General features: G+C 45.9%; 1 protein-coding gene across 8 annotated transcripts in view; it reads left to right on the plus strand.

Moving 5' to 3' along the window:
* KCNAB2 (potassium voltage-gated channel subfamily A regulatory beta subunit 2) overlaps nt 1-27,884 on the plus strand; it is a 1,115,399-nt gene that overhangs the window by 939,140 nt on the left and 148,375 nt on the right. For all 8 annotated transcript variants that reach the window (XM_085608872.1, XM_085608876.1, XM_085608871.1 and 5 more), the window contains 2 exons: nt 16,666-16,710; nt 16,796-16,839. In XM_085608872.1, the coding sequence (XP_085464998.1) occupies nt 16,666-16,710; nt 16,796-16,839 (89 nt within the window). The remainder of the gene's footprint in view (nt 1-16,665; nt 16,711-16,795; nt 16,840-27,884) is intronic.

The raw sequence follows: 27,884 nt of genomic DNA on the forward strand, positions 1-27,884 counted from the left end.
GCTATCTCCTTGATACGAGTGCATTCACTACCTAAAGTCGAACAAAATAAAAAAAGATCATAGTCATCCAGTAATTTTCAGTTAACGGTGAGACATCACCAATGGAAGTTGCAAACTGGCATGTGACTCTTACCTGTCTCCACCGAAGGAAGAATATAACCGCAACCCGCACCGTCCAGCTAACAAGTGAACGGCGCGAGACTCACCCGTCAAGGATATCAGAACGCCGGTATCACGTGATGCACAATAGAATCACATGGACTCGGAGCTCTAAAAGCAGAGTCAGAGAGACAAAGTCAGGAAGGCAAGCAAGCATCGCCGCCATGTTGGTATAGTAACTAGCCCCGTGTGTTATGTATAAGAGACACACTAAAGCAGTGCAGTAATAACGTTGCACAATACAGAGTAAGCAGGGAAACTTTCCAAAGTTGAATGTTAAAATGGGTATAAAGTAAATATTAAATAAAATCCTAATTGCGTCGGGGTCAACATTAGAAATAAAATCAAGGTGATAAATCCCCCTCTGCCCGTATCCTGTTAATTGAAATCCATTCAAACAAATCAAGCAAAGCTAACAATGTCACATCCCATATCAATCACTAACTAATAAGTATTTCTTAGTTATCAGATGTTACGAACACCAAATTTCAAGGGTCTAATGTCCACTGTATACGCTAAATGTGCAATCCTCAGAGCACACCTTAGACAAAACCGAGTTTATAATTAGAGGAATTAATATCTCCCCATACAAAGAATATATTACTACTCTAACCACTATCAATTTATTATGGGGGTCAGACTCCAAGGAGAATGGTAACTCCGGCGCATCCACACCATAGAAACAAGGTGCATTGTTTCTATAGCAAAACCAATAATTAATTAACAATATCACAAAAGGCAAAAAAGAAGCAAGGAGAAAAGAGAATAGAGATACATGTGTCAGGTAAAGACATAAGTGACCATAATCGCCAGAGTGTTATCCTCGCAATTAATTATCGCTCCGGTTAATTTTAGTGCTCATAATATGCCTAAATAAATTTATAACAAGAATACAGTTGTACATTAATGTTTAAATATTCTGCACTACCTACACCTTCCACATTGTTTGGACTCTTGTTCAATAAATCCATTTGGCAACTCAAGAATCAAAGGTCATAGAATAAATTTAACATACAGTACAATGTGAATACACTTCTAAATTGACAAGAGTCATCAGCAGAGGAGACCTCTTGAGCAGTTGACAAAAATTGACACAGTTTATGCATGGGAGTATAAGGCAACCAATCATATATTGATTCTAACGGAAATCACAATGTAAAGAAGAATTTATTTCCTTTTCTTCCTTTAGTCTTTCAGGAATACATAGAGCTCCCTATCTATATTTAGACCCAAGTCAACAGTTCGTAATTTTATCAACCATTTTGCCTTCAGTTTCCTCAGGCCAAAGTTCTATCACCACCTCTGGGGTCATCTTTTAGTGCCACAATCCCATGGAATCTGATTCCTAGAACTTCAGAATCCTTGTGTGTGGTGTTATAATGTGCTGCTAGCGGGTAATCCCTGTTATTATTACGGATAGCTCTGATGTGTTCCTGAATCCGCTCCTTGAGCGGCCTAATGGTGCTTCCCACATAAATCAGTTTACATTGGCAAATAATGCAATAGACTATAAACTTGGTATTGCAATTCATAAACTGATACAGTGTATGTGTCTGCCCAGTATTGTAGCTGAAGCTCTTCAATTTGTTCTCTGCAAATTGGCAAATGCTGCACATAGTGCATTTGTAAAAGCCCTTAGGTTGTTCCGGTAGCCAAGTATGTTTGGATTCTACCTTGCTGTTCTTTACAATAGAAGGACTGAGCCAGTTACGTAAAGTTCTACCCCTTTTGTAGGTGATTCTCGGTTTGGCTGAAATATAAGGCACTAGATCTAAGTATGTGCCAATGCTTAAAAATTAACTTGAAAATCAAATTGCTGTGTGAATTGTATTCTGTTATACGTGCCAACTGTTTAGATCGTGTCTCACTTTTCTTGTTCTTAACTTTAGGCTGAAATTTCAGAAGTTTATTGCGTTCAGTGTGATTGATTCTATTATGTGCTTTATCAAGTATGTCATGATCATAACCCCTACTCAGGAAGCGATGTTTTAGGTTCTTGACCTCTCTCTGTAGTATATCCTCTCTGCTACAGTTTCGTTTGATACGAGTCATCTCGCCAAATGGTATGGCGCAGATTTGAGATTTAGGATGGGCACTGCTGGCATGGAGCACAGAATTACATGCAGTGTTTTTACGAAACAGTTTACTCTCTAATTTGCCATCCTCGATGTAGAGTGTAACATCTAAAAAGTTAATCTGCTTGGTGTCGATCTCATATGTGAAGCTTAGATTGTATTCATTGATGTTAAGGTGATGAATGAAGCGTTCCAATGTCTCTCCATTCCCACCCCATATCATTATGACATCATCAATGAATCTGCCCCAGTAGACAATGCATTTGGTAAGTTCAGGGGGACACTGTTTCCAAATGTGATGTTCCTCATAGAAACCCATGTAAATATTGGCGAATGATTGAGAAAATTTAGCGCCCATTGCCACCCCAGAGTGTTGTTTGTACCAGTGATTGTTATGCATGAAGTAGTTATTGTCTAATGTAAGACGAGTGAGTTCAAGGAGCATAACAGTGTGTTCATACAAGGTAGCATCTCGTTTAGATAAAAAGTAGGTAAGAGCTTCCATACCTTTAGTAAAGGGGATACTCGTGTATAAAGCACTCACATCCAATGTGACAAAAGTCAAATCACTTGGCCATAATACATCCTCCAGTTTATTAAGGAGGTCCTTAGTATCTTCAATAAAGGCGGGGAGATTCCTTACTATGGGCTGAAGATAAATATCAATAAATTCAGAGATGCGTTCTGTGGGCCCCCCTATCCCGGATATGATGGGCCTACCCGGGGGAGTATTGGAGTTCTTATGAATTTTCGGCAGCGTATACATATATGCTGCCTTAGGTGCAGGGTTGTACAGGTATTTAACCTCAGCATCTGAAAGAATGCCAACACTCTGCCAATGCCCAAGCGTTTTTTCACTGAGTTTGTTGACATCCTTCATTGGACAAGTGGGTATTTTAGTATAAGAATTACTGTCAGCTAGTTGTTTATCAATTTCCCCAATGTAGTATTCCTGTGTCATAAGGACAATGTTACCCCCCTTATCAGCTTCTTTTATGACAAGGTCGGGGCAATCAGACAGATCTCGTAGAGCTTTCCTTTCATTCCTACTTAGATTGTCCTTAAACTTGTATGGCATACTGGACACCCTATCTTCCAGTTTGTATAGATCTCTGGTGACAGCTTTATAAAAACAATCAATCATGTTAGGTGACAAAACTGGAGTAAAAGTAGACTTCAACCTCAAACCACTGTCAGTAGCTGTGTTTGTATGAATGTTCAAGTCCTGCATTAGTTCATTCATACTTGGTACACACTCAATGCTGTCGTCCATTGACAGTAACATTCTTATATTTTCAATGTCTTTGATCGTTTGTCCACTTGGACCAGTTGTATATATGGGAATTGGACACATTCTTTCATTGTTGTCAAAAAATTTCTTTAATTTCAGTTTACGAATAAACCGAAAAAGGTCCACATGAATTTGTGTAAAATTCGGTTTTGCCATAGGGCAAAAACCTAAGCCCCTTTTGAGAACATTATTTTCAACAGCACTAAGTACTTTGTTTGATAAATTGATGACACTCCGATCATTCTCATGATTGACATCCATTACAGGTGAATCATTAACTGAGGGATTCGTGCATTTCAGAACCCTTAGTTCTTCTGTATGCGTGTCACCGATCTTGTGACTCTTTTGTTTGGTTCTGTATCTGTTCTTTCTGCCCCCCCCTCCTTGTTCTCTTTCTCCTGGGTTCTTCTTGTTGTACCCCAGTCTCGTTCCCTTTCGGTACCTCTCCAGTTCCGATAAAAAAGATGAACCTGAGGGATTGTTCTCTACTGACCCTCTATCTGAAACATTCTCACTTCTCGCCTCACTTGTTTCACTCGTGAAACTGGAAATATCTGACCCACTGATAGATGCCTCTCTTTCTGTTCTTTTATTCAGAGCATTCACACCGCCCCGGGGTTTGACTTCATCGAACTTTTTGGCAAAAGTGAATATTTTACCACTCATATAATCATTGGCATCTCGCTTTAGTTTGCGTACTTTCTTTTCTCTAATATATGCCTGATGCGAATTAAGCACTTCCTTCAATATTTTGAAGTTCTTTTCCGTTGCTTCTGTTAGATTAAGTTTTTTATTTCATCTTCCACTTGTTCAATTTCTTCTAGTAGTTTGGTTCTTTTTCTTTCGGCATGTCTGATAAGCAGATCCATCATGCCAAATGAGGATGAAGAGATCAGATTCTCCCATTCAGAAAGAAGATCCGGATCTAAATCCTCAAACGTAAGAAAAATAATAACCCTTAATCCCCTAGGGACTTGTTTGATCTCAATATACTTCTTAAGTGTAGTATAGTCCCACCAGCGGGAGAGTTCAGATTTCCGCAATCTCTCTAGTTTATTGAACAACTGTTTTAATCCAATGGGTTTATTCTCAATATTAATCACTTTCTTTGACTGTAACCCCTGTGCAAGGAAAATTTCGTTAAACAGCTTGTCTCGATCATCCTCAAAACTCGCCATTATAAGTATTCCTATCGATAAGTAACTTTCCTGATTGTATTATGTTGTCAGGACACGCCTACAGAAGAGCTCTGGGTGCACGTAACCACTTCAGTGAATACAAAGGAAAAATATAGGTAGTAGTGTCCCTAAAATTAGGGAAGAACGGCACACCACACTGATTGCAAGTAATAACTTAAATATATAGAGTTAAGGCGTCAAAATATGAGAAAATCAATAATGATTGTAAGGTGCTCACAGCTTCAATTAATGTCCACTACCTAGGGACATCATCCATATGTGCAAGACATACATACATTGATTATTGCAAGCTTAGAAGACTTAAATGTCACTCCCACACAATATACGGGTTAAATGTGTGTCTGTCTGACTCTATGTTATGGTCTAGTAGTGACATTTAGGAGTTATCGTGGCAAAATAAATAGCCTTTTGGAGCATGGTACGTTACACTTTGCTTATCTTTTGCATTTTTATATTGATGTAGGTTACGTGATGAAGTTGCTTTTGTTTCCTAACAAGTATTTTTTTTTTGTAACACTAAGTGTGGTTGTTTGCAATAAAAAGTAAAGAGGCTGTTTAATTGTGGTGCCGAGTATATGGGATTTTAGAGAAGATATTTTACCACAAAGTAAAAAGCATTTGGAGCTGTTGTCATTTGGCAGTGGGCTTAGCACTAACTATGGGACTTCTTATTCTGGGTTTCTTCACATTCCAAGTAGTATACTGGTTAAAGAAAACGAAATGGTAAAAGGCCATAGAGGGTTATCGTGCTGTCTTTATCCAAATGCACTGTGAACTTAGAAATTGAATAGCAGGATGTAAGGAAATCAGACTGAGACTAGGTCTTCCACTGGATGAAATCCATAAATCATTGGAATGAGGTCATATTCGCAAATCTTGGAACTCTAGTAACTGGTATTATATCATCCCTTTGAAATATGTATTTTTAAAACGCTTTTTTGTACATTAAATAGTCAAACAAATGTATACATTGTATCCTATTTAATTAAATAATTATTCTAAAGCATGAAATTATTTTCGTAAACTTAGGAATTAACCAAATTAAATTCCACCATTGCTTTGTATACAGGAATAATGCTGTATCAGAAGCTTTCTAACTTGTAATTGAAGGTCATTGTTAATCTGGTTCCATTGTTAACAGCTAGATCACAGGTCTTCAGTAGAGAACAGATCTTCAGTAGAGAGAACCTTTGGCACAGTCTGACTGACTCCAAAGCAATGATGGATATGTTTGGGGTTGTTCATGCAGATACCTTGCTATTCAAATGATTTTTTGCAGGCTAAGGGCTGATTGTTCCATCAAACGTCCAGGAGTGTAAATGGAACTGAGCAGTTCTCATTTGTTGATTAGGGACTGTTTGATCTATGTTTTCACCAGAAGATAAAATCCTTTGCATCTTGGTGTTTACTGTAAAAGTAAAAAAACAAAATAAAGTTTGACATCAGTTCTTTGAAACTGCATTTGTTGCAGACTGAGATCACAAATGCGCTTCATAGTTTGAAATCACAAGGGTTGGTGGAATGATCTTTCTCAACCATAAGTTACTACAGGGAGCCTTGCAAAGTTTTCTTTTATGTTGAATGCCTACCACTACAAATTGTGTGTATATCTCTCTTGAAATTTGGTGTTGAAACCAAAACATTTATTTTATCATGCCCATCATGTAAAGTACTTACTGTAGATGAAACCCAGTCTAATATTGGCTCAGTCTTGAAATCTGCTGTCCTAACATTAACAGGTAGTAGCACTAAAAGCATGCCTAAAAGAATGTGGAAAGTTACTTGCCAAAGGGAGTTCTCCATGAACCTATCACTTGGCATTGCTTATTTGCACACTCACACGCTCTGCCACCACACCCGAAGCGCTGTTTGATGCCCAAGCTTTTGTGTACATTGACAGTCTATTTATTGGGGCCATTAAACTAGCCGCTAATGCACTGCGGATCTGACTCTCAGGTGTTCAATGGCAATCCATCGCTTTTGTCCTGTATCAGGATAGATTGAAAAATGTCCTAGCTAACATAAGGGAAATTTTCATTTCTATTAAGGACTTGGAGGCGAGGATTATGCCTTCTCTCTTCACTTTATTCAAATAGCAGCACATTAAAAGATGTAACAAGACTCCATTTCCCATGAACCCTAGGGAATGGTAGTACAGAAAAACACATGGTAACATCCTATCAAATCAGGATAACAGTGTCCAATCAGGCGCCTCCTAGCCCAACATAGTCCTTTGTTAATGTCCTTTTGTCGCGCAAAGCCTGCCATCGTAACCTCTTCATGCGTCTTGTTTGTTCGCGTCAGAACCTGCCAAGGACAAATTACCAACAGAGCCGTAACCATTATAGCCTTCAACGGAAGCAAACAGCACAGCAGAGCAAGACTATCCCATCCCTTTATACATTGAAGCAAATTACTTACTGCAGTACAGGGAGGGATGTCACTACTTGGGACCTAGGGCGGGATAATCCTCGCCTCCGAGTCCTTAATTGAATTGAAACTTTCCGTTACGTTAGCTAGGACATTTTTCATTTTATGTCAGGACTGGAGGTGAGGATTATGCCAGTTCAAAGCTGGCTCACCACAAGGTGAGCCATATTCAGCACCGGCTTGAAGTAGAATCTCTTGAACGTAGAGTCCGAAGACCAATCTGCTGCATTGAGAATATCCTCCAAGCGGGCACCCAAGCCGAATGCTTTAGAAGCCATTGCTCCTCTCGCGGAATGAACTCCGAAATGATGGAGACTGATACCAGCCTCTTGCATCACCCATCTTATCCATCTTGCGATGGTCGGAGAGGAAACTGCTTTAAAAGGTTTCCGGAGAGCGATGAGTTTGCGTTCACAAGGGGTATGGAGTTCTTCTGAAATCTCTTTGTATGCTTTGAGGCATCTAACCACAGATTTGGAGAATCCGGAAACTCCAGATAAGAAATTACCCTGGTATGGCACTTCGTCTGTCGAAGAAGAGTGAAAGTCACCCCATCGGGAGTAAACATCCTGCTGGTGATGTCCAGAGCTCTAACGTCGGAGACGCGTCTGCAGGAGATAAGACAGAGTAGCATGGCCAATTTGGCAGAGAGTTCTTTCCTGGAAAGAAAACGATTGGGCTGCCAGGATAAAAACAGATTGAGGACTTGGTTCACATCCCAAAGAGCGGAGTACCGCGGTTCTGGCGGATGCGAGAGCTGAATGCCATGCAACAGGTTGCAAACCATTGGGTGTTCACCCATTGTGGCGCCATTAACTGGGACATCGCCAGACAAGACGGCAGACCAGAAGGTGTTGATAGACCTTTATGCCATGCCGTTGGAGGCCAATTGTGCCCAAAAAATTACCACTTGCAGAACGTCCGCGACCAGGGGATCAAACCCCGTCGCAAATACCAACGGGACCATCTGCCCCACGCGGATTTGTACCTCTTGACGGTATTGTCCGCCCAAGCCTTGGAGATGAATGTTTCAGCCTCCTGCAAAAGGCCTGGGGTTTCCCATCGGCCCCGCAAATCTGCCACGCCATGAGCCACAGTAAGTTCGCCAACACCAGAGGATGCAGCGTTTTGTCGGGACTCAGGATTAGAGTCGGAAAGTGGGGAAGTAGAATTGAAAAATCCCAGGAAAGTTTCAGAAGAACTGGAAAGTAGACTTGCGACCTCCAAAGGGGTGTTACTTGAACTAGGTCCTCCGCCTGCCTGCAGACTTGGGCTGTCGATCTTGTGATCATCGCAAAGGGGGGAAAAGTGTACCCCCTCTCCACACCCCAATCTTGGAGAAACGCATCCGTGGCCACCGCCAAGGGAACCGGCCTCCAGCTGAAAAATCGAGGAGTCTGGTGATCCAACCTGGACGACAATAGGTCCACTGAGAATGGACCCCAGTGGTCATTCAGTCTAGTAAACACTTCCAAAGGCTGGAATCCCTGAAGTGGCGTGATTGGAAATCCGCCTCTTGATTGTCACGCCCTGACAGATACTCAGCTGTGACTGAAATCTGACTGTCTAGGCAATACTGCCCAAAACTCGCCGCTAGGCCCGAGAGGGCCTTGGATCTCGTGCTCCCAAGATGATTGACATATCGGACCGCTGAAATGTTGTCCATCTTGAGAAGGACACATGACTGCACCGAGTCCCTCATCCAGCAGCGGTCGGCAAAGGACCCGCCAGAAGTTCGAGGCAATTGATATGCAACTTCTGTTCGTCGGGAGACCACAATCCTCCTGTAGAGAGGTCCCCACATCTGGCACCCCAGCCTAGCCTGCTGGTGTCTGATTCTATAACCAGATCCGGAGCAGAACCGAAAATCGCATGGCCGTTCCAGGCCTCCATGTGGTCCAGCCACCACTGGACCTCCTCCCGGGCATCGTTGGACAGGAAGACCTTGTGTGAGTAAGGGTAACCCTTTCGGCGGAAGTACGCCTTGAGGCACTGAAGAGCCCGGTAGTGGAGCGGGCCTGGGAAAATGGTCTGAATGGATGTGGACAGGAGGCCCACTAACCGAGCTAGCTGCCGGAGGGATACTTGTTGTCTGGAAAGGACACGTCTCAGTTTGTGATGGGTCTTAGTCACTTTCCTGGCAGGCAGGCTGAGAGTAGACGCAGTGGAGTCTATGACGGACCCCAAAAAGGTAACGGATTGAGCAGGTTGGAACAGAGATTTCTGCTCGCTAATGACAAAGCCGAGGCGCTGAAGCAGGTCTACAGCCATCCGAAGATGGGCGGTCAGTTGATGGGGCAAGAACCCATTAGAAGGAGATCGTCCAGATAAATGATCATCCGGATATCTCGGGCTCTCAGGAACTCCACCATGGGTTTGAGCACCTTGGTGAAGCAACAGGGAGCCGAGGAGAGCCCGAAAGGGAGTGTGGTGAACTCGTAGGTTTGCTGGCGCCAAACAGACTGGAGGAATCGTCTGTGGGGGGCATAAATCGGGATCACCAGATACGCGTCCTTGAGGTCTAAGCGGACCATCCAATCTTGCAGACACAGAACATCCCGGAGGAGGTGAATCCCCTTCATTTTGAAATGACGATAAACCAGCCATTCGTTGAACTTGCTTAAGTTTATAACAGTTCTTCGACCGCCATCGGTCTTGTCGACCAAAAAGATGTTGCTTATGAACCCCCTGGGGTGAGGGGCAGACAGGCAGGAGGCAACTTTGTCGAGGAGGGATGCAACTTCCTCGTCGACCAGGACGGCATCTTGAGTAGAGAACTGAATGGGACAAGGTGTGGCCCGTTGAACCGGATTCCCCAGGTATTCGATATGAAACCCCTGCACTGTCTGCAGCACTCATGCGTCCTGCGTGATGAACACCCATGCCAGCGAAAAATTCGCCAGCCGCCCTCCTATTTTTAGTTGGGAAAAATGGAGAACACTTGAAGTGGCTGCTCCTCCTCTGAAGCCTTTACCCTTGCCGCGGCAACCTCTGGTCGGATAGAAATTCCCAAAGCGAGACTGGTCCTGGAACTGTCTGGAGCCTCTTTGAGTGTTTTGATGTTGCTGACGACCGGCCGAGCGGCCCCTGCCTCGGCCGGTCTGTGAAAAACATGAGGGAAGACTTTTTTTTAATCGTGGACTGAGCTTTGTCCAATGACGTGAACATGTTAACAAATTTTCTGAGTTCTTTTACGAAAGGTTCGCCTAAAAGACCTTCTTGGGCAATGGCACCTGCCTCCGAGTCCACCAGATCCCCCGATTTTGGGTCGATCTTGATAAGAAGGGAGCGGCGGCGCTCGGTGGAAAGGGCACAATTCGCATTGCCCAAATATATCACGGCCCTCTGGGCCCACCCTGACAACATTTCAGGAGAAATGATGGAGCCATACTTCTTGGCTTCCTCAGCCATGTCGAGAATTTTTGTAATGGGGCCGAGGGCATCCAGGAGTTTATCCTGACATGCCCTCCATGAACGGTCGATCCCTTTCTTTGGATCCCTAATAGATTTCTGCAGAAAAGTAGCCATGCGGGGTTCAATCTCAGGTGTAAGGGCCACTTTCCCTTCTAGAGACGGGCAGGGGCATCCTGCCCGTAAACGATTGCAAGCCTCCTTGTCTAACGGTCTACGGTTGTGCCCTGCAAAGTAAGTGGCGACCTTATCGGCCGGGGCCCATTCAGAAGAGCTTGGGTGTACTATATCGTTGGGGTCGCGCATATCTGATGTGCTGAGTAATTTGGGAAGGACGGGACGGAACGGAAGCCATGATCTAGAAGGGTCCGGATCAGAGGCCGCATCACCTGCCGCGGCCGGGTCAGTGTTCGGGGCGGCCGGTGGAGGAGCAGGGGAAGTCCCTGCCGGTAGAGCAGGCTGACTGTCCATAAAGGCTTGTTTGAGCCTTGCAAATGCATCAAGGTCCACCCCGAGTCCCGGGACTGCTTCGGCGGCAGCGCGCGTAGTTCTCCTGGTCCCACGGGCATCGGGGTTGGAGGGGTTGCGCTAAGATGGGGCGTGAGCTTCTCAAACGCCTGTGTGATCTGGTGGGAGAGCCTCTCCTCTAAAGGAATTATGGCCTCATCAACCGCCCGGTAAATGTATGTGTCAACCGCCTCATAGAAGGCGTCCCCCCAAGGCAAATCAGCCAGAGGATCTTCCTCCTCTTGGTAATCCTCATAGTACTCCATAACGTTGTGTTATTAGGGAGCGTAGGACAGTACAAGTGGGTGGTAATCCACCAGGCCCAAATTATGTGAGGGCTTGGTGACAGCCTGTAATAGGGTGTGGATTCACTTTAAATTAAATGGGGTCCTAGCCCCAGGGGACTGGAGATGCCGGTGGAAATGTATAAATCAAGAAATTGACCCTGATGGAAACTGGCCTGGGTAAAGTCCCCAAACAAGGCCTGCGGGCCAAATACAGACCCCACTAGCAGGGCATTCGTTTAAATGAATACTGACTCTGTTCTCCGTTTTCTGTTATGGAGGGGAGAACAGAGCGTGAATAATAATACCGGCGGTCGGCCGTTAGAGTCGTGGGCCGCTCGCCGCCTACAGACCCAAATGCCGGGTTGTCTTCCTCAGGCCAGAGGCTCCGGAATGCGTGCGCGGTGCCTGTACTGCTATGATAAGCATTAAAGCAGTGCCCCGCACTTGCCGCCGCCTCCCACGCCTCCTGGCGGTGGGAGGCCCTCAGCACCGAGCCCAACACCAGCAATAAGTTGCGTAGGAACAGAAAATCTGTCCCGCAGCAACATCAAACGTTAAATAAAAACCTAACGCGCCAAGCGACACTTAGCACGAACGTGCAGATGACAAAACCCAATTTCCCTGAGGAAAACGCAAAACGAGCGCAATCAAGTACAATGACAAGAAAAGTAACACCAAACAAGGAACAAAGCCTGAAGGGTACTTATCTGGCTTCGTAGCAGCGAAGAAAGAGGGCGAAGGGACATGAACAAAGGACTATGTTGGGCTAGGAGGCCCCTGATTGGATACTGTTATCCTGATTTGATTGGATGTTACCTTGTTTTTCCTTACTACTTTTCCCTAGGGTTCATGGGAAACGTAGTTTTGTTAAATCTTTTAATGTGCTGCTATTTGAATAAAGTGAAGACACGATGGATAATCCTCGCCTCCAGTCCTGACATAGAATTTAATTATTCTCCTTCCAATTTATATTGTAGACCTAGGCCCATTGTCCTTCTGATTTGCATAAATGTCTCCTTTTTTGGTTTAGTACTACACGGCATGTTCTGTCTAAAGTTTGAAAGAGCTTCAAGGGATGTAGACCTAGTGCTTTCACAGTAAGATTGTTTATTCCATTGAGTTGATTTTTCTGTTAATTTTTTGTCGTATCTTCTGGGATTAAAAGGGTCAAGACGTGACAAATCTTAATCCCTGGACTTAAATTGTGGCGTATTAGATTGTATTAGCCCTCCTATTTTTAGTTGGGAAAAATGGAGAACACTTGAAGTGGCTGCTCCTCCTCTGAAGCCTTTACCCTTGCCGCGGCAACCTCTGGTCGGATAGAAATTCCCAAAGCGAGACTGGTCCTGGAACTGTCTGGAGCCTCTTTGAGTGTTTTGATGTTGCTGACGACCGGCCGAGCGGCCCCTGCCTCGGCCGGTCTGTGAAAAACATGAGGGAAGACTTTTTTTTAATCGTGGACTGAGCTTTGTCCAATGACGTGAACATGTTAACAAATTTTCTGAGTTCTTTTACGAAAGGTTCGCCAAAAAGACCTTCTTGGGCAATGGCACCTGCCTCCGAGTCCACCAGATCCCCCGATTTTGGGTCGATCTTGATAAGAAGGGAGCGGCGGCGCTCGGTGGAAAGGGCACAATTCGCATTGCCCAAATATATCACGGCCCTCTGGGCCCACCCTGACAACATTTCAGGAGAAATGATGGAGCCATACTCCTTGGCTTCCTCAGCCATGTCGAGAATTTTTGTAATGGGGCCGAGGGCATCCAGGAGTTTATCCTGACATGCCCTCCATGAACGGTCGATCCCTTTCTTTGGATCCCTAATAGATTTCTGCAGAAAAGTAGCCATGCGGGGTTCAATCTCAGGTGTAAGGGCCACTTTCCCTTCTAGAGACGGGCAGGGGCATCCTGCCCGTAAACGATTGCAAGCCTCCTTGTCTAACGGTCTACGGTTGTGCCCTGCAAAGTAAGTGGCGACCTTATCGGCCGGGGCCCATTCAGAAGAGCTTGGGTGTACTATATCGTTGGGGTCGCGCATATCTGATGTGCTGAGTAATTTGGGAAGGACGGGACGGAACGGAAGCCATGGTCTAGAAGGGTCCGGATCAGAGGCCGCATCACCTGCCGCGGCCGGGTCAGTGTTCGGGGCGGCCGGTGGAGGAGCAGGGGAAGTCCCTGCCGGTAGAGCAGGCTGACTGTCCATAAAGGCTTGTTTGAGCCTTGCAAATGCATCAAGGTCCACCCCGAGTCCCGGGACTGCTTCGGCGGCAGCGCGCGTAGTTCTCCTGGTCCCACGGGCATCGGGGTTGGAGGGGTTGCGCTAAGATGGGGCGTGAGCTTCTCAAACGCCTGTGTGATCTGGTGGGAGAGCCTCTCCTCTAAAGGAATTATGGCCTCATCAACCGCCCGGTAAATGTATGTGTCAACCGCCTCATAGAAGGCGTCCCCCCAAGGCAAATCAGCCAGAGGATCTTCCTCCTCTTGGTAATCCTCATAGTACTCCATAACGTTGTGTTATTAGGGAGCGTAGGACAGTACAAGTGGGTGGTAATCCACCAGGCCCAAATTATGTGAGGGCTTGGTGACAGCCTGTAATAGGGTGTGGATTCACTTTAAATTAAATGGGGTCCTAGCCCCAGGGGACTGGAGATGCCGGTGGAAATGTATAAATCAAGAAATTGACCCTGATGGAAACTGGCCTCGGTAAAGTCCCCAAACAAGGCCTGCGGGCCAAATACAGACCCCACTAGCAGGGCATTCGTTTAAATGAATACTGACTCTGTTCTCCGTTTTCTGTTATGGAGGGGAGAACAGAGCGTGAATAATAATACCGGCGGTCGGCCGTTAGAGTCGTGGGCCGCTCGCCGCCTACAGACCCAAATGCCGGGTTGTCTTCCTCAGGCCAGAGGCTCCGGAATGCGTGCGCGGTGCCTGTACTGCTATGATAAGCATTAAAGCAGTGCCCCGCACTTGCCGCCGCCTCCCACGCCTCCTGGCGGTGGGAGGCCCTCAGCACCGAGCCCAACACCAGCAATAAGTTGCGTAGGAACAGAAAATCTGTCCCGCAGCAACATCAAACGTTAAATAAAAACCTAACGCGCCAAGCGACACTTAGCACGAACGTGCAGATGACAAAACCCAATTTCCCTGAGGAAAACGCAAAACGAGCGCAATCAAGTACAATGACAAGAAAAGTAACACCAAACAAGGAACAAAGCCTGAAGGGTACTTATCTGGCTTCGTAGCAGCGAAGAAAGAGGGCGAAGGGACATGAACAAAGGACTATGTTGGGCTAGGAGGCCCCTGATTGGATACTGTTATCCTGATTTGATTGGATGTTACCTTGTTTTTCCTTACTACTTTTCCCTAGGGTTCATGGGAAACGTAGTTTTGTTAAATCTTTTAATGTGCTGCTATTTGAATAAAGTGAAGACACGATGGATAATCCTCGCCTCCAGTCCTGACATAGAATTTAATTATTCTCCTTCCAATTTATATTGTAGACCTAGGCCCATTGTCCTTCTGATTTGCATAAATGTCTCCTTTTTTGGTTTAGTACTACACGGCATGTTCTGTCTAAAGTTTGAAAGAGCTTCAAGGGATGTAGACCTAGTGCTTTCACAGTAAGATTGTTTATTCCATTGAGTTGATTTTTCTGTTAATTTTTTGTCGTATCTTCTGGGATTAAAAGGGTCAAGACGTGACAAATCTTAATCCCTGGACTTAAATTGTGGCGTATTAGATTGTATTAGTATACACTACTCCGTATTTTGTTTTAAACCTTTTTAAAAATGCATTTTAAAGGTCTTCACTGATGCATAGTGCTGAAGATATCACAACCTTAAGGCACGGGAAAATTTAACTTTGGGGGAACTAGGTGCCTTAGTTATAAACTCTGTCAATATGTGGTGGATATGTTGTCCGCCATATTATAAGTGGCCCAAGGCAATAATGCACTTGAGGAGTGAATTTTCCCATAGGTGATGTCTCCTTGGTCAGCATGCCATCCCATCCCGGCCCTTCAGCATGTCTACCCCTAATTTGAAAACTGTTGCTTCACTGGGAGAAGGTACCCCAGTGACCACAGTTCGAGTCTTCAAGTCGTGCATGGGTCTGTGTTAAAGTCTCAGTCCCTGGCATTGTTAGCTACCCTCAAACCCACATCAAGGGCAGACTTAAAATATTTGGTGTCGAAAACCCTAATAATGTTTATTATTATGATATGCTCTTGGATTAGCTTCCACATCTTCACACTGATCCACTACTCGGCGTAATTGTCATTTCGCAGTAGTAATGCTCAAGATCTATCAGATATATAGCTCTGGAATGGCCTTGGTTCATCCTTAATTCATCAGCTAAAGTATCCTCAATTTAACAAAGACCTTAAAACCTGCCTTTTCAGGGATGCCTTAAATGTTCACAGGGCTAACACACCCCCACCCCCATGAAAGGGACCTTGCTGTAATTACCTATAACGTCTCCCATTTATAAGTCATTTTCTAATTTGCTGTCCAGACTCCATTACCGCTCTGAAATGCTTGCAAGGTGGCATGTTAGTGCTATATAAAACACCTTAAATTCAATATATAAACAAAAAGGTACTAAGCAGATGTTTCAGTATGTTCGTGTGGCCTCGTTTTATCACAGGTGAGATGTTACACAGGAAATGGATTAGCAATTATTTGACATGACAAAATGCAGTCAGTGCAAAAATGATGAAAAGCCTCAGATTGCTCACTATCCATGTTACTATGTGGACAAACCTTGCAAACTCATCCATTATCATCATCTTTATTCAGTCAATATTGAACATGAAAGTACAATAAAATCACATACAGAGATGTTAGACTTCATTAAATATATTTGCCCTCCTTAAAATAATAATAAATTAAATTACTACAAATGGCCATACAGAGTTGATCAAACCCAAATTTCATACTGCCTATAGAAATCCCTTAATGTCAACCAAATCTATACTAAGCAGTTAAGGGGAACCTGCAAAAACACAGATCACAATGCATATTTCTTCCTTAATCTCAGTGCTTGACTGATAATATTCAGAACTCCAAAGCATATCAAAGGAGACCCAAGACACTGTAAAGTGCTAATCCTCCTGATGAGTATTTAAAGATCCTCTGCTGATTATAGGGCGAAGGAAAAGTTCTGTAAAAGGTATATAAAGCGCAAAATAGCTTATGTATTAATGCAGTTCAGCTATTGGTTGATTCTTTCTTACTTCTTTTGACAATAAGCCTTGGTTTAATAACAGGATATAGTTTATAATATACGTTTTTTAATGTTTTCTAGGCGGTCAAGTCTAGTCATCACTACAAAAATCTTCTGGGGAGGAAAGTATGTAAAACAAATACACATTTTTCTTTAAAGTTTAATTGTTTTACATTGTATATGTTGTAACTTGCTTTTTGCTGAATTTTAGAGCCGAAACTGAGCGTGGTCTTTCCAGAAAACACATAATTGAAGGTAAGAAGTCCGCTATGTATTTTTCCACCATTATTTCCAATTTGATTTAGATTTCTAGCACTTAGAGCTTGAATATATGCTTGTTCTGTGCGTAAATTATTGTATAAAGGTAACTTCTGTTGACCTGTATACGTTTTTGTATACAATTGCTTTATGGTTTGTGCCCTCGTCTTAATTAGGTAGTGAATTAAAGCCAGCATTTATACAAATAACGTTTACTGGGGCCAAATGAATATTCCCTCTCTCACTTTTATTTTTTGGGCTACCCACCATTGAAGAAATTCGGAAATGTCCCATTTCTAAGTGTTTAATTTTATAAAATTATTTCAAATTCAGCGCATCACGTAGCACTGAATATAATGCCCACCACCAGTTTGATTAGAACATATTCGCTTTGATTACTTTTCTGGTTTCCAGCTGATGGCCTCAATATGTGTTGTCCAGAACTTGGTGTGAATATACTGCAGAGCTGAAATCTTACTTTACCAGCTGGTATCTCTGGACCAAAGTACGATTATTATATTTTTTCACACCAAACTAAGCAAAAAAAACTGCTTGAAACCAGAGTTACCAGGTGCTTTACTGGGCAGTTTTTCTTTTTTTTTTTTTTTGGGTGTAAAAAAACACTGACCCATTCAACGTGCTTTGAGCAGGCGGAAGCATCAGTGGGAGTGCCGCTTTGGGGACCTGGCTGGGTGGCACAGAGCCGAAGGGTAATCTTGTGCTTGTCCGTGGGGACAATGGCTGCAAGAGTGGGAGTGAACCATACAGTGCTGCTGCCTGCAGCAACTTTTACAGTCCCTGGGTTTATGGGCCCAGTATATTCTGGTACGAGCACACTTCGAATTGTGACTTGCTGTATTTCACCTAGAGTTTCCGCTCCGGGTGAAATAACCCAACTCATTAGGAGGGCCCTCTAGTCTACACTTATGGAAAGATACAGGCGTGGTATTTATATTAATCTCACAGACCATTACATTAAAAGGTTTTCCCTGTGGAATATATTCTATAGACTGAACTGCTGGACTCAAGAGAAAACATCTGGATGTACAGTTCAAATTCACTGCATTTAGATGGACTGAACACCACTGACAATACCCCTGGATTACTGCATGACTCAGGACTGCCTTGAGCCAATTTACCAAATGAAATCTTCACTCATGATGATGTTTGGAAATCTAACTGTCATCTGAATAGTCACTGAGCAAACTGTCCTGTACTACCTAACGAAGGCGGGAGTCAAAATATTGTAATGGAAATTTGTTTTGTTCTTTGGTGACTCCATCTGTTTGAGTTGCTTCTTACTTATGTGTTAGAGTGGCATTTGCCACTGTGTAGTTAAGGTTCAGATACGCTTTCCAGTGAACAGAAATCCCTTGGTTTGCTTGCAACTTTTGACCATGTGAATGATTTTGCCCAAGATTTGGCAATACAGTTGCTGAGACAGCTAAACTTCGGCATGCCAAGTTAAATAAAGATCGGGGGGGGGCGCTAGAGGGCGCCAAGCAAGATGGCCGCACTTGCGTGAGGCTCTTGCTGTTCGGGGTTAGATCCGGCTAAAATCCTGCAAACTCGGGAGCGTGGACGCGCTAAACACATAAAAAGGTGCGTCGGAACATGTTGGCAGCCCATATATACTGAAAGAACGGAGGAATTTGCTTTCGGTCTGGCTGAAATCGCCGGAGATCCTCATTCCACTGGTGCCCAAAATGGCGGCGACTGAAGAGCGGAACGGCGTGAAGCAGCGGACTCTAGAGACGGGACGGAGCTCGGGTCCCCCGTGCGAGGAAAGAGAGGAGGCGCCTGATGCTGGCTCGGGGCTCCCTTTTGCATGGAGAGCTGCGATATTGCGGACGTACTGCCTCGGCTGAGCGATCCGTTGTGGGAGTGAGCGGCCGCTGAGCAGACGAGTTGCGGACCTGGGAACGCTGCCGCTCTGGACCCGATGAGTGATTAATGTCCCCCGAGGGCGGCTGCCACTCCTGCGCGAATGCGGTAGGAGCCGGCGACTGTCGCCGTGCTGCCCGCCCAGCAGGGAGCAATCATAATTAAATGTGGTTCGTGCTGCGGGGCCTGCGTTTGACTCGGGGAGGAAGCGGACACTTGTTAATGCGGCGAGGTGCAGAGGGCCGCGAGAAGCTGCGCTGGCCCCATTGCTGGGAGGACATTGTGTGCTGAGAGTGGGGAGCGACTGGGGGAACGGACTGCCCCCCCCCCCCCTACCATTCCAGAGTGGCCTAGACACGCATTATGAGGCCAGGCTGCCACTGGGAAAGTAATGGAGCTGATAATCCTGTCCTGCTGCACCCTATGACTCTCACCGATTATACCCCATTGTGCCCTGGCCACCACTGCATGGAAGTCGAGGGTTGATCGTGCGGGGGACGTGGATTATTAGTTGGGGGCATTGCCATTGCAGGATATATCCCCTGGACACCGGTGCAACAGATGTCTGGGTAGGCTCTGCCTTGCTGATAACTCCTGGTCAGCCGCGGTTGCTTACTGGAGGAGACGTGGTGGTAAAGTCACAACTCACCCCCGAAGAGGTCATCAGGCAGATTTTGAGGCTTCATTGGCATCAGTGAGGTGCGGAACGTTCGGGGGCGGCTGCCCAAATACTCGACTGGCTTAAGGGTGGGAGCGGAAGTAGGAGAAGGGCACGGTGGAAGACCTCCTGCTTTGACTTGGCCTTACTGGAGACGGCCCACTCTGTATCCACGCAATTGATTGGGGCCTTTGCTGGGTCATACCCCCCCCCCCCCCCCCCCCCTCCGCCACCATGGGAAAGCCAGATGCACGCCAACCGAAGTTAACTTTTGAGGCGCGCGGAAGGGCACCCGATCTCAAACGGATCCTGAGGAGGACCCAACGGAAACTCCGGTGCCTTCAACTGCGGACCTGAAGGAGTTACTATTGGCTATGCAATCCAGCCTAGCTTCTATAGAATTTAAAATGGACTCCATGAATGCTCGACTTGACGGTGTTACCCACAGAGTAGATAAGCATGAGGTTCGCCTGACGGAAGCGGAAAGACGAATCTCGCATTTGGAAGACCCATCCACCGCGACATCGTTGAAAACGCTCGAAATGGAGAGAGTCCTGAAAGTCATCGCGGCCAAGAATGAGGACTTGGAATCCCGTTCTAGGAGAAATAACCTCCGCATTCTGGGAGTGCCAGAGTCCACGGCGACGGGCAGGATGGAGGAATATGTGGAACGCCTTCTGATCACGCTGTTTGGTAGGGAGGCCTTCTCTCCGGTGTTGGTGGTGGAGCGGGCCATCGCTCACTGGCACCACGCCCGGTCCCTGGTGCAACGCCCTGCCCGATAATCGCCTGGATGCTCAACTACCGGGATCTGGATACAGCTTTACGCCTTTCACGAGAACGGGGTCAGCTCCGATACGAGGGGATGAACATATCGCTATACCCCGACTTCACCATGGCTGTGCAAGAACAGAGACGGAAATTCCTCCCGGTAAAGAAGCGGCTGCAGCAGCTCAATATTCCTTATGCGATGCTCTTCCCTGCCCGACTCAAAGTGACATACCAGAGTAAACACAATTTTTTCAACTCTCAACAGCTGGTGCAGGATTTCCTCAAGACCTTGCCGAGGCCTGGGACGGGACATTCCTCCCCGCCCACCGAATGGTGGACGGAGAGGGAACTTCTGATATAGAGTGAACGGAGAGTGTTGAGCCCTACGAGTGCATTATCCCAGTCATATAACACCGAACCAAGTATCACGCTCCAAGGACCTGTTTGTTGACAACGACGGGAGACGGAGGCTGTTAAATGATAAAGTGGCCCCCACATTGGGGGGGGTCGCTGCTGACCCCCTCCCCCTACGTGGGGAATGGATTGCATCTCTAGAGACATGGGGTTCCGGGGGAAATGCTTGAAGGAAGAATGACCCATGATCCTGGCCCAGCTGACGCCATAGGCTGCTTCGTGTGCCTACACCACCGGGAAAGCGGACTTCATCGAAATTATCTGATGCACCAGACAGTAGACCGAGTAGTATCTATGTAAGACCACCTGAACACCCTGGCCCCGGCGAGGAAGTACCTGGTCGCCCCCTAGCTTCCACCCATCAGGTGATCCCTTACCAGAACAGTGTTCTTTTGTTGGTGATGTTAACGGCTGGGCCAAGTTCCCACGTTGGGGTCATGGCCTTACGGGTAAAGAGGGAGGGGGGACGAAAGTCACGGCAGGATTGGGCTGCTGATGTGGGATGTGGGAGGGGGGAGAGAGGAGGGTGTTGGTTCAATTGAGAAATAGAGTATACGTTAATCCACGTGCCACTGATGTACTATTAACCTATACGCCCAGACACCGCTATCGATTTGATTCAGGTCTTTCCTCACCAATGACATACCTGTGGGGTCACAATGACTGACCGTACTAGACCCCCCCACTTATCATTTCCTCACTTGGAATGTACGAGGACTGAGAGAACCCCGTAAGCGCAGACACATACTTTCCTATTTAGAATGGCATGGGGTACACTGTGCGATGCTGCAAGAAACACATTTCAGTCCTACTGCCCCCCCTCCTTTGCTGCACGATGGGCCAGTTATACCTGCTTTTCCTCATATTCATCATACGCCCGAGGAACATGCATCCTCATACGGAAATCCCTCCCCTACACCCCAATAGGCTCTATTACGGACAAACAGGGGCATTATGCTATCCTGTGGGGCAGGCTGGCTAATCATTCTTTTACATTTGTTTCTTGCTATGGGCCGAATAATGATGACCCAGAGTTTTTCCGGATACTATGGGGTAAGATTTTAGAGATAGGGTCCACACTTCTACTCTGGAGAGGGGATTACAACGTCACAGTTCACCCTGAGATGGATCGTTCACACCCGCAACCACATCATTACTCACATGCTCAATCTACCCTCAAAACGATTATGACTGATTACGGTTTGGTGGATGCATGGCGACATATGCACCCTTTGGGGAGGGAAGGCACCTGTTACACTACGGCCCGGGCCTCCTGGTCCAGAATTGATGCATTGCTTATAACTAAGGGTCTTGCCCCCTGGGTCACACACACCTCACATTTTCCCCAGACATATTCGGATCACTCTCCAGTGCTGGTCACCCTCCATCCATTTCTTTCTTGGAGACTGAATCCGATATCCCTGCTGGACCCTGTCTTCAAAAGTGAACTTGAGCAGGAGATCACAGATTTTTTTTCTCGTATTGTAGATTCGGTTTCGCAATACTCCACAGTCTGGGATGCCTTTAAAGTCACCATACGGGGCTTATGCATTGCAAAGAGCGGGGGGATCTTAAGGGACATACGTTCCACCTTGCGCAGATTGGAGGCGGGCCTCAAGAGCATTGAGGCTGCACTACAATCTAGTCCCACACCGGAGTTACAGGCTCAATTACGACATGTACTCAGTGAATATCAGGAGACGGCCGAGAGCGAGTGCAGATTCTGAGGCAAATATTTTAAGGCGCGCCAGTACGGTGAAGGGGATAGACCAGGTAAAGTCCTTGCGGCTTTAATTCGTCCTCCACAATTTTCCCATATAATCCTTGAGGTGGTGGACGAAGATGGGCAGACGCACAGAAACACGCTTGAGATAGTGGAGACGTTCCGCAGGTTCTATAAATGTCTGTACAAAACTCACAGAGACCACCCAGTTGACTTCACCTCCTTTTTTGAGGATACCGCAATCGCTTGGTTGGGGGATGGTCAGAGGGAATTCCTATTGCGGCATCACGAATATAAGGAGATAATAGAGGCCATAATGCAATTGCAGTCCGGAAAGGCGCCAGGGCCGGATGGCCTTCCGGCGAATTTTACAAAACGTTTCACCCATTACTCATCCCGATACTGAGGCACGTATATGAGGAGGCTCACGAGACCGGGATACTACCTCCTTCTATGCGAGAGGCGTGTATAAATCTCTCTTCCAAAGCCGGGCAAATCACCTCAATACTGCGACTCGTATAGGCCTTTGTCTCTAATAAACGTGGATGCCAACATTTTGGCTAAATTAATTGCTAATCGAATCAGTCCACTCATGCCGGCCCTGGTACTTCCCGACCAGTCAGGATTTGTGCCCACAAGAGGTACGTCTTATAACCTGAGAACGTTGTTTGCGTTGCTACAGGTCATTGACCCCGACGTTAATGCTGCTGCCATATTTCTTGACGCTACTAAGTCGTTCGATTCCCTGGAGTGGGATTACTTAGCTTATGTGTTGCAGCGGATGGGCTTCCCCGCCCCATTTCTGACCTGGATAAATCTATAATACTCAGGTGAGCGAGAGTTATGGTGAACGGTATTCAGTCATCCCCCTTTACGATTACACGTGGCACCCGACAGGTGTGCCCATTATCACCTCTTCTCTTTGCTATAGCCATCGAACCACTCGCGGCCAAAGTCCGACAACACTTTCGGGAATATGCATTGATATACCCAGAGAGGCAGATTTTAATTTCTTTATATGCAGATGACCTTACTTTATATCTGCGGGACCCTGCCATTAGTCTCAACCCCATTCTCCGTCTGCTGATTTGGTTTGGACACCTCTCTGGAATAAATGTGAATTGGGGAAAGTCACAGATTTTCCCCCTCACAAATTCCACTTCAGAGTTTAGGCCAGATTACCCCTTGGAGTGGTGTGCGGATACCCTTACGTATCTCGGTATCCACGTCTCCCGCTGCCGGGAGGAGTTGATGCGCTCTAATTATGGCCGTACGCTTGAGGCCATAGCGGACAAGGTCACCAGATGGATAGCGCTGCCTCTTTCAATGGCGGCCAGGATCTCCCTGACTAAAATGGTGGTATTACCTAAACTTCTCTATCTTTTCACTAACATTCCTCATGCCCCTAGTCGTTATTTTTTTAAATGTATCAAGACTCAGATGATCCGGCTAATTTGGGGTGGGAAGCAGCCCAGACTGGCCTAGGATGTTCTCACTCGCCCTTATGACTGGTGGATTCGAGGTCCCAGATATAGAACTATACTTTTTATGCACTCAGGCTCACTTTGCAGCCTATTGGATGCACCCTCCTCCATACATGCCCCATCTAGCAATAGAAGATGGTTACATGAGACCCACACCATGTACAGCATATTTAAGTACTCCAGCCGTCCCCAGACATATGGCTGTTACCACAGTACAATGTACAACTAGCGCCTGGCGGGAATTAGCCCACAAATTGCAATGTCCTGTACTGTACTCACCTCTAGCGCCGTTACTGGGGAGGCACGACCTGCCAGTGACGCTGGAGGGGGGGGGGTGTCATCGAATGCTGCGCAAATTGTCTTGTCTCACTTGGGGCCAATTGTATAAAAATAGGAAATTCATTACCAGTGAGGAGTTCTTTGGTGATACATCCCCCACACCATTATAACTATTCTATTATGTGCGGCTCAGGCAGGACATGCGATCTGTGACGCAGTGTTTTCCACTGGAGTCTACTGTTATACTTCCTTTACATATGATGTTACAACAGCCCTCCCCGGCCCGGGTGGTATCAAAGCTGTATCGCACAACACAGGGGGAATGGGAGATGGATCCGGCTCCGGCTAAGGGAAAATGGGAGGCGGAATTGGGAAGTTCCATCACGACTGAACAATGGGCCTATTGTTGCCGGCAGATTGGCAATATATCCGCCAATAGTAGGTTGCGACTTATACATTTATAAATATATTCATAGATTGTATTACACGCCGGCCCGGCTTCACCGGCTGCATCTGCGAGACACTGACTGCTGTGAAAGATGCGGAGCGGATGGGGCGGACTTTGGACACTTGGTTTGGGGCTGCCCGCCTATCAGGGAATATTGGAGGGAAGTGCTACACGCGCTGGATGAAATGACGGGAGTACACATGCCTGATGACCCCCTCGCGGTCCTTCTCGGCTATACAGAGCGAATCCCTGTTAAGGTGCGGAGGTACCCATCACTTGCTCTCCTTATGGCGGAAAGACGAATAGCCAGTAAATGGGGACGTGGTCGAGTTTCTAAATTTGGCCAATTTGATTTATTGCCAGGAGCAGCTACACACTTATGCTGACCTAATGCCGCCTTCCTCTCGTCCTAGAGATATTTGGGCTCCTCTTCACACATATTTGTTAGCACACACCGCATCTGTAGACACGACCCTTGACCCGAATGAGAGCGGGGGACATGGCGTAGACTACAGGGGGGCGAGGGGAGGTTGGGACTGTCCGGGAGATAGGGACGTACTGCCTACCTACCTCCCTGTGTTTGGGGGACTGTGCTAGTCAAGATGGGGTTATAAGATTTGATTTGGGACCCCCTCGCGGTCCTTCTCGGCTATACAGAGCGAATCCCTGTTAAGGTGCGGAGGTACCCATCACTTGCTCTCCTTATGGCGGAAAGACGAATAGCCAGTAAATGGGGACGTGGTCGAGTTCCTAAATTTGGCCAATTTGATTTATTGCCAGGAGCAGCTACACACTTATGCTGACCTAATGCCGCCTTCCTCTCGTCCTAGAGATATTTGGGCTCCTCTTCACACATATTTGTTAGCACACACCGCATCTGTAGACACGACCCTTGACCCGAATGAGAGCGGGGGACATGGCGTAGACTACAGGGGGGCGAGGGGAGGTTGGGACTGTCCGGGAGATAGGGACGTACTGCCTACCTCCCTGTGTTTGGGGGACTGTGCTAGTCAAGATGGGGTTATAAGATTTGATTTGGAGAGCGATAGCTGGGTAATGAAGAGGAAATGTTCTGGTGCGCCAGGCGCGGATGGCTTTATTAAAGGGGCTTATGGTTTTTGGAGGGTGTTGTTTCTTTGTTTGTGACCTGTGTTGATGACTGCCCACAATGCTTGCCCACCTGACGCGGCTGGCCCCTTGGGGTTGTAGGCGACTTGTTGTGTTCACCTCCTCGCTGCCCTAAGTCAAAATTAGTGGGTTGTAGGCATATTGTTGTGATACTAATGTGCAGTGTCAATAAAGCTCTTAAAATTTTTTTTTTTTTTTTAAAGTTAAATAAAGATCTGCTCATGGGAAAAAAACGTTGGCAGGGAGGCAGTGAAAAAAGATGTGAAAAAATTCACTTTCTTAGCTACCATGGGAAATTTTGCTCGCATCTAAAACCTAAAAGATAGGTTGATTTTTTGAAAATCAGCTGCCGCAAAAACCTCGTGCTGGCTCTTGAGGCTGTATGCCTAATGCCAGGCACCCCGGTAAAATTTCAGAAGTTGGTATATATTGTTATGTTGGTGGCTCGGTTGCTGATTGTGCAGAGATGGAGGTCGAAGCTTGTACAATGTTTTACAGATTGGTGGAAGAAAATGAACAAGGTCAGGGAAAGAGAGAAGATGTTTGCGGCTAGGTTTGGTAATATGAAGACATTTGATCAAATTTGGGGTCCTTGGTTGGGAAAATGAGGGCTCAAAAGGGTTCGTACTTTGGGGTGTTTTTGTCTGTTGAAGGTTGATACCTTTTTATGGAATTTTATATATTTATGTATGTAAGTGTCTGTGTATTTATGTATCTATGAAATGTATAGATGGCTGTTTTGGCAACAGAAAAAATGCCTAAAACCGTGTACGACTTGCTATTCGAATAAGAATTGCGAGCTCATGAGTGTCCATTTGAGATATTGGATTTGACTGACATTTTCAGAAAAATCACTGGTCGCATGTGACTTAATAGAATCAAAAAGGGTGAAAAAATACAGACAGCATGGGCAGAGCGATAGGATTGTGCCCAGCAGGGATAGTCACCAAGAGTAGGTAGCGTGCAGGGCTGTCTACAGGCCAGGCCCTACTCCCAACTTCTGTTGCACACAACCAAAGGCTGGAAATTATGTACATCATTAAAAAATGAGTTCACTGAAATACTCCACAGTCAAAAAATGAGTTCTGGTAATCGATTAAACCCATAAAGCCATGGAAACTCACTAGTCATAGTTGCCAAGGCCCACACACACGCCATAACTTGCACCAACTGCTAAGTTTGAATCACCATCTTGACAACAGCATAGAAAGAAAAGCTATCAAGATAACATGGTGGCAGCGCAAGTAATGGCGTGTGTTGTGTGTGTTCATAACCATAACTGGCTAATGTCAGTGTTTTTTCATGTACCACCTTTAATTCGTATAGATCAATGGAGCTGCAGTGGCGTCGGTCCCATATTTGTGGCGCAGGGTCTGTGCAGGACTACACATCAGGTCAGTGCCTCTAGGTTGTTGGTAAGGCCGAGATAAGAGCAGTTGCATGTTTATTTGGTCCTTTTAGAGAGGTTACACAGAGTTACTTACTGTTAGATCACTGCCTTTGGAGGCCAATGGGCTTAGTGCCAGGCCAGTGGTAGTTTGGACTAGTGCCTCAGAGAGAAGGATGAGCGGTGTTAGGCCAGAATATTATGAAATAAGAATCTTTAATGTCTGCACGGCATGGGATTTTTTCCTGTCAGTACAGTGAATCAGGAAGCTGCGCTGTCTGTTCAAACCACCGGTCAGTGCATTGATCAAATGTATGCACTTACTTTTTTTCTGATGTTAAGTTACCTTTGAGTACTTCACTCTTTAAAGCTTGAAGGATATAGTTGTAGTCCCTAAAACCGTACATAAAGCAGTACCATTGTCTGGTTTCTTGATATTCGACCCAAAGAGATGAATTTGGTGCAGAGCTTGGCTGGTTTTCCCAACATTTCAGCCACTGTATGAGAATTTTACACACTCCATTAAGTGTGGCACATTGCTAGAGGTAAGGGCGAATCTACTGCCATTATGTAGTCCTTCCCCATGATCTTGATTGTTTTCGAAAATGTGTATGTGCATGGTTGGTGGTCTCTTGTTGAGGCCTACCCACCAACACTGTAGGCTTTCCAGGAGGAACCCAATGTGTGTTTGTTAAAAAAAAAAATCTCCCTTAAAAACTTACGTTGAATGAATTTTACGGTTTTGATACAAAACCTAAAAATCAAAAATGCTCTAGGGGTGGTAAGCAACAAACACATACTTAATGGCTCTGTTAAGTGACCTTCAATATTATAGAGCTTGCTGGTTAAGCATTCCTTCCCGAGGC

The sequence above is a fragment of the Triturus cristatus genome, chromosome 1_2 (assembly GCF_964204655.1).
Source record: "Triturus cristatus chromosome 1_2, aTriCri1.1, whole genome shotgun sequence".
Taxonomy (NCBI): Eukaryota; Metazoa; Chordata; class Amphibia; order Caudata; family Salamandridae; genus Triturus; species Triturus cristatus.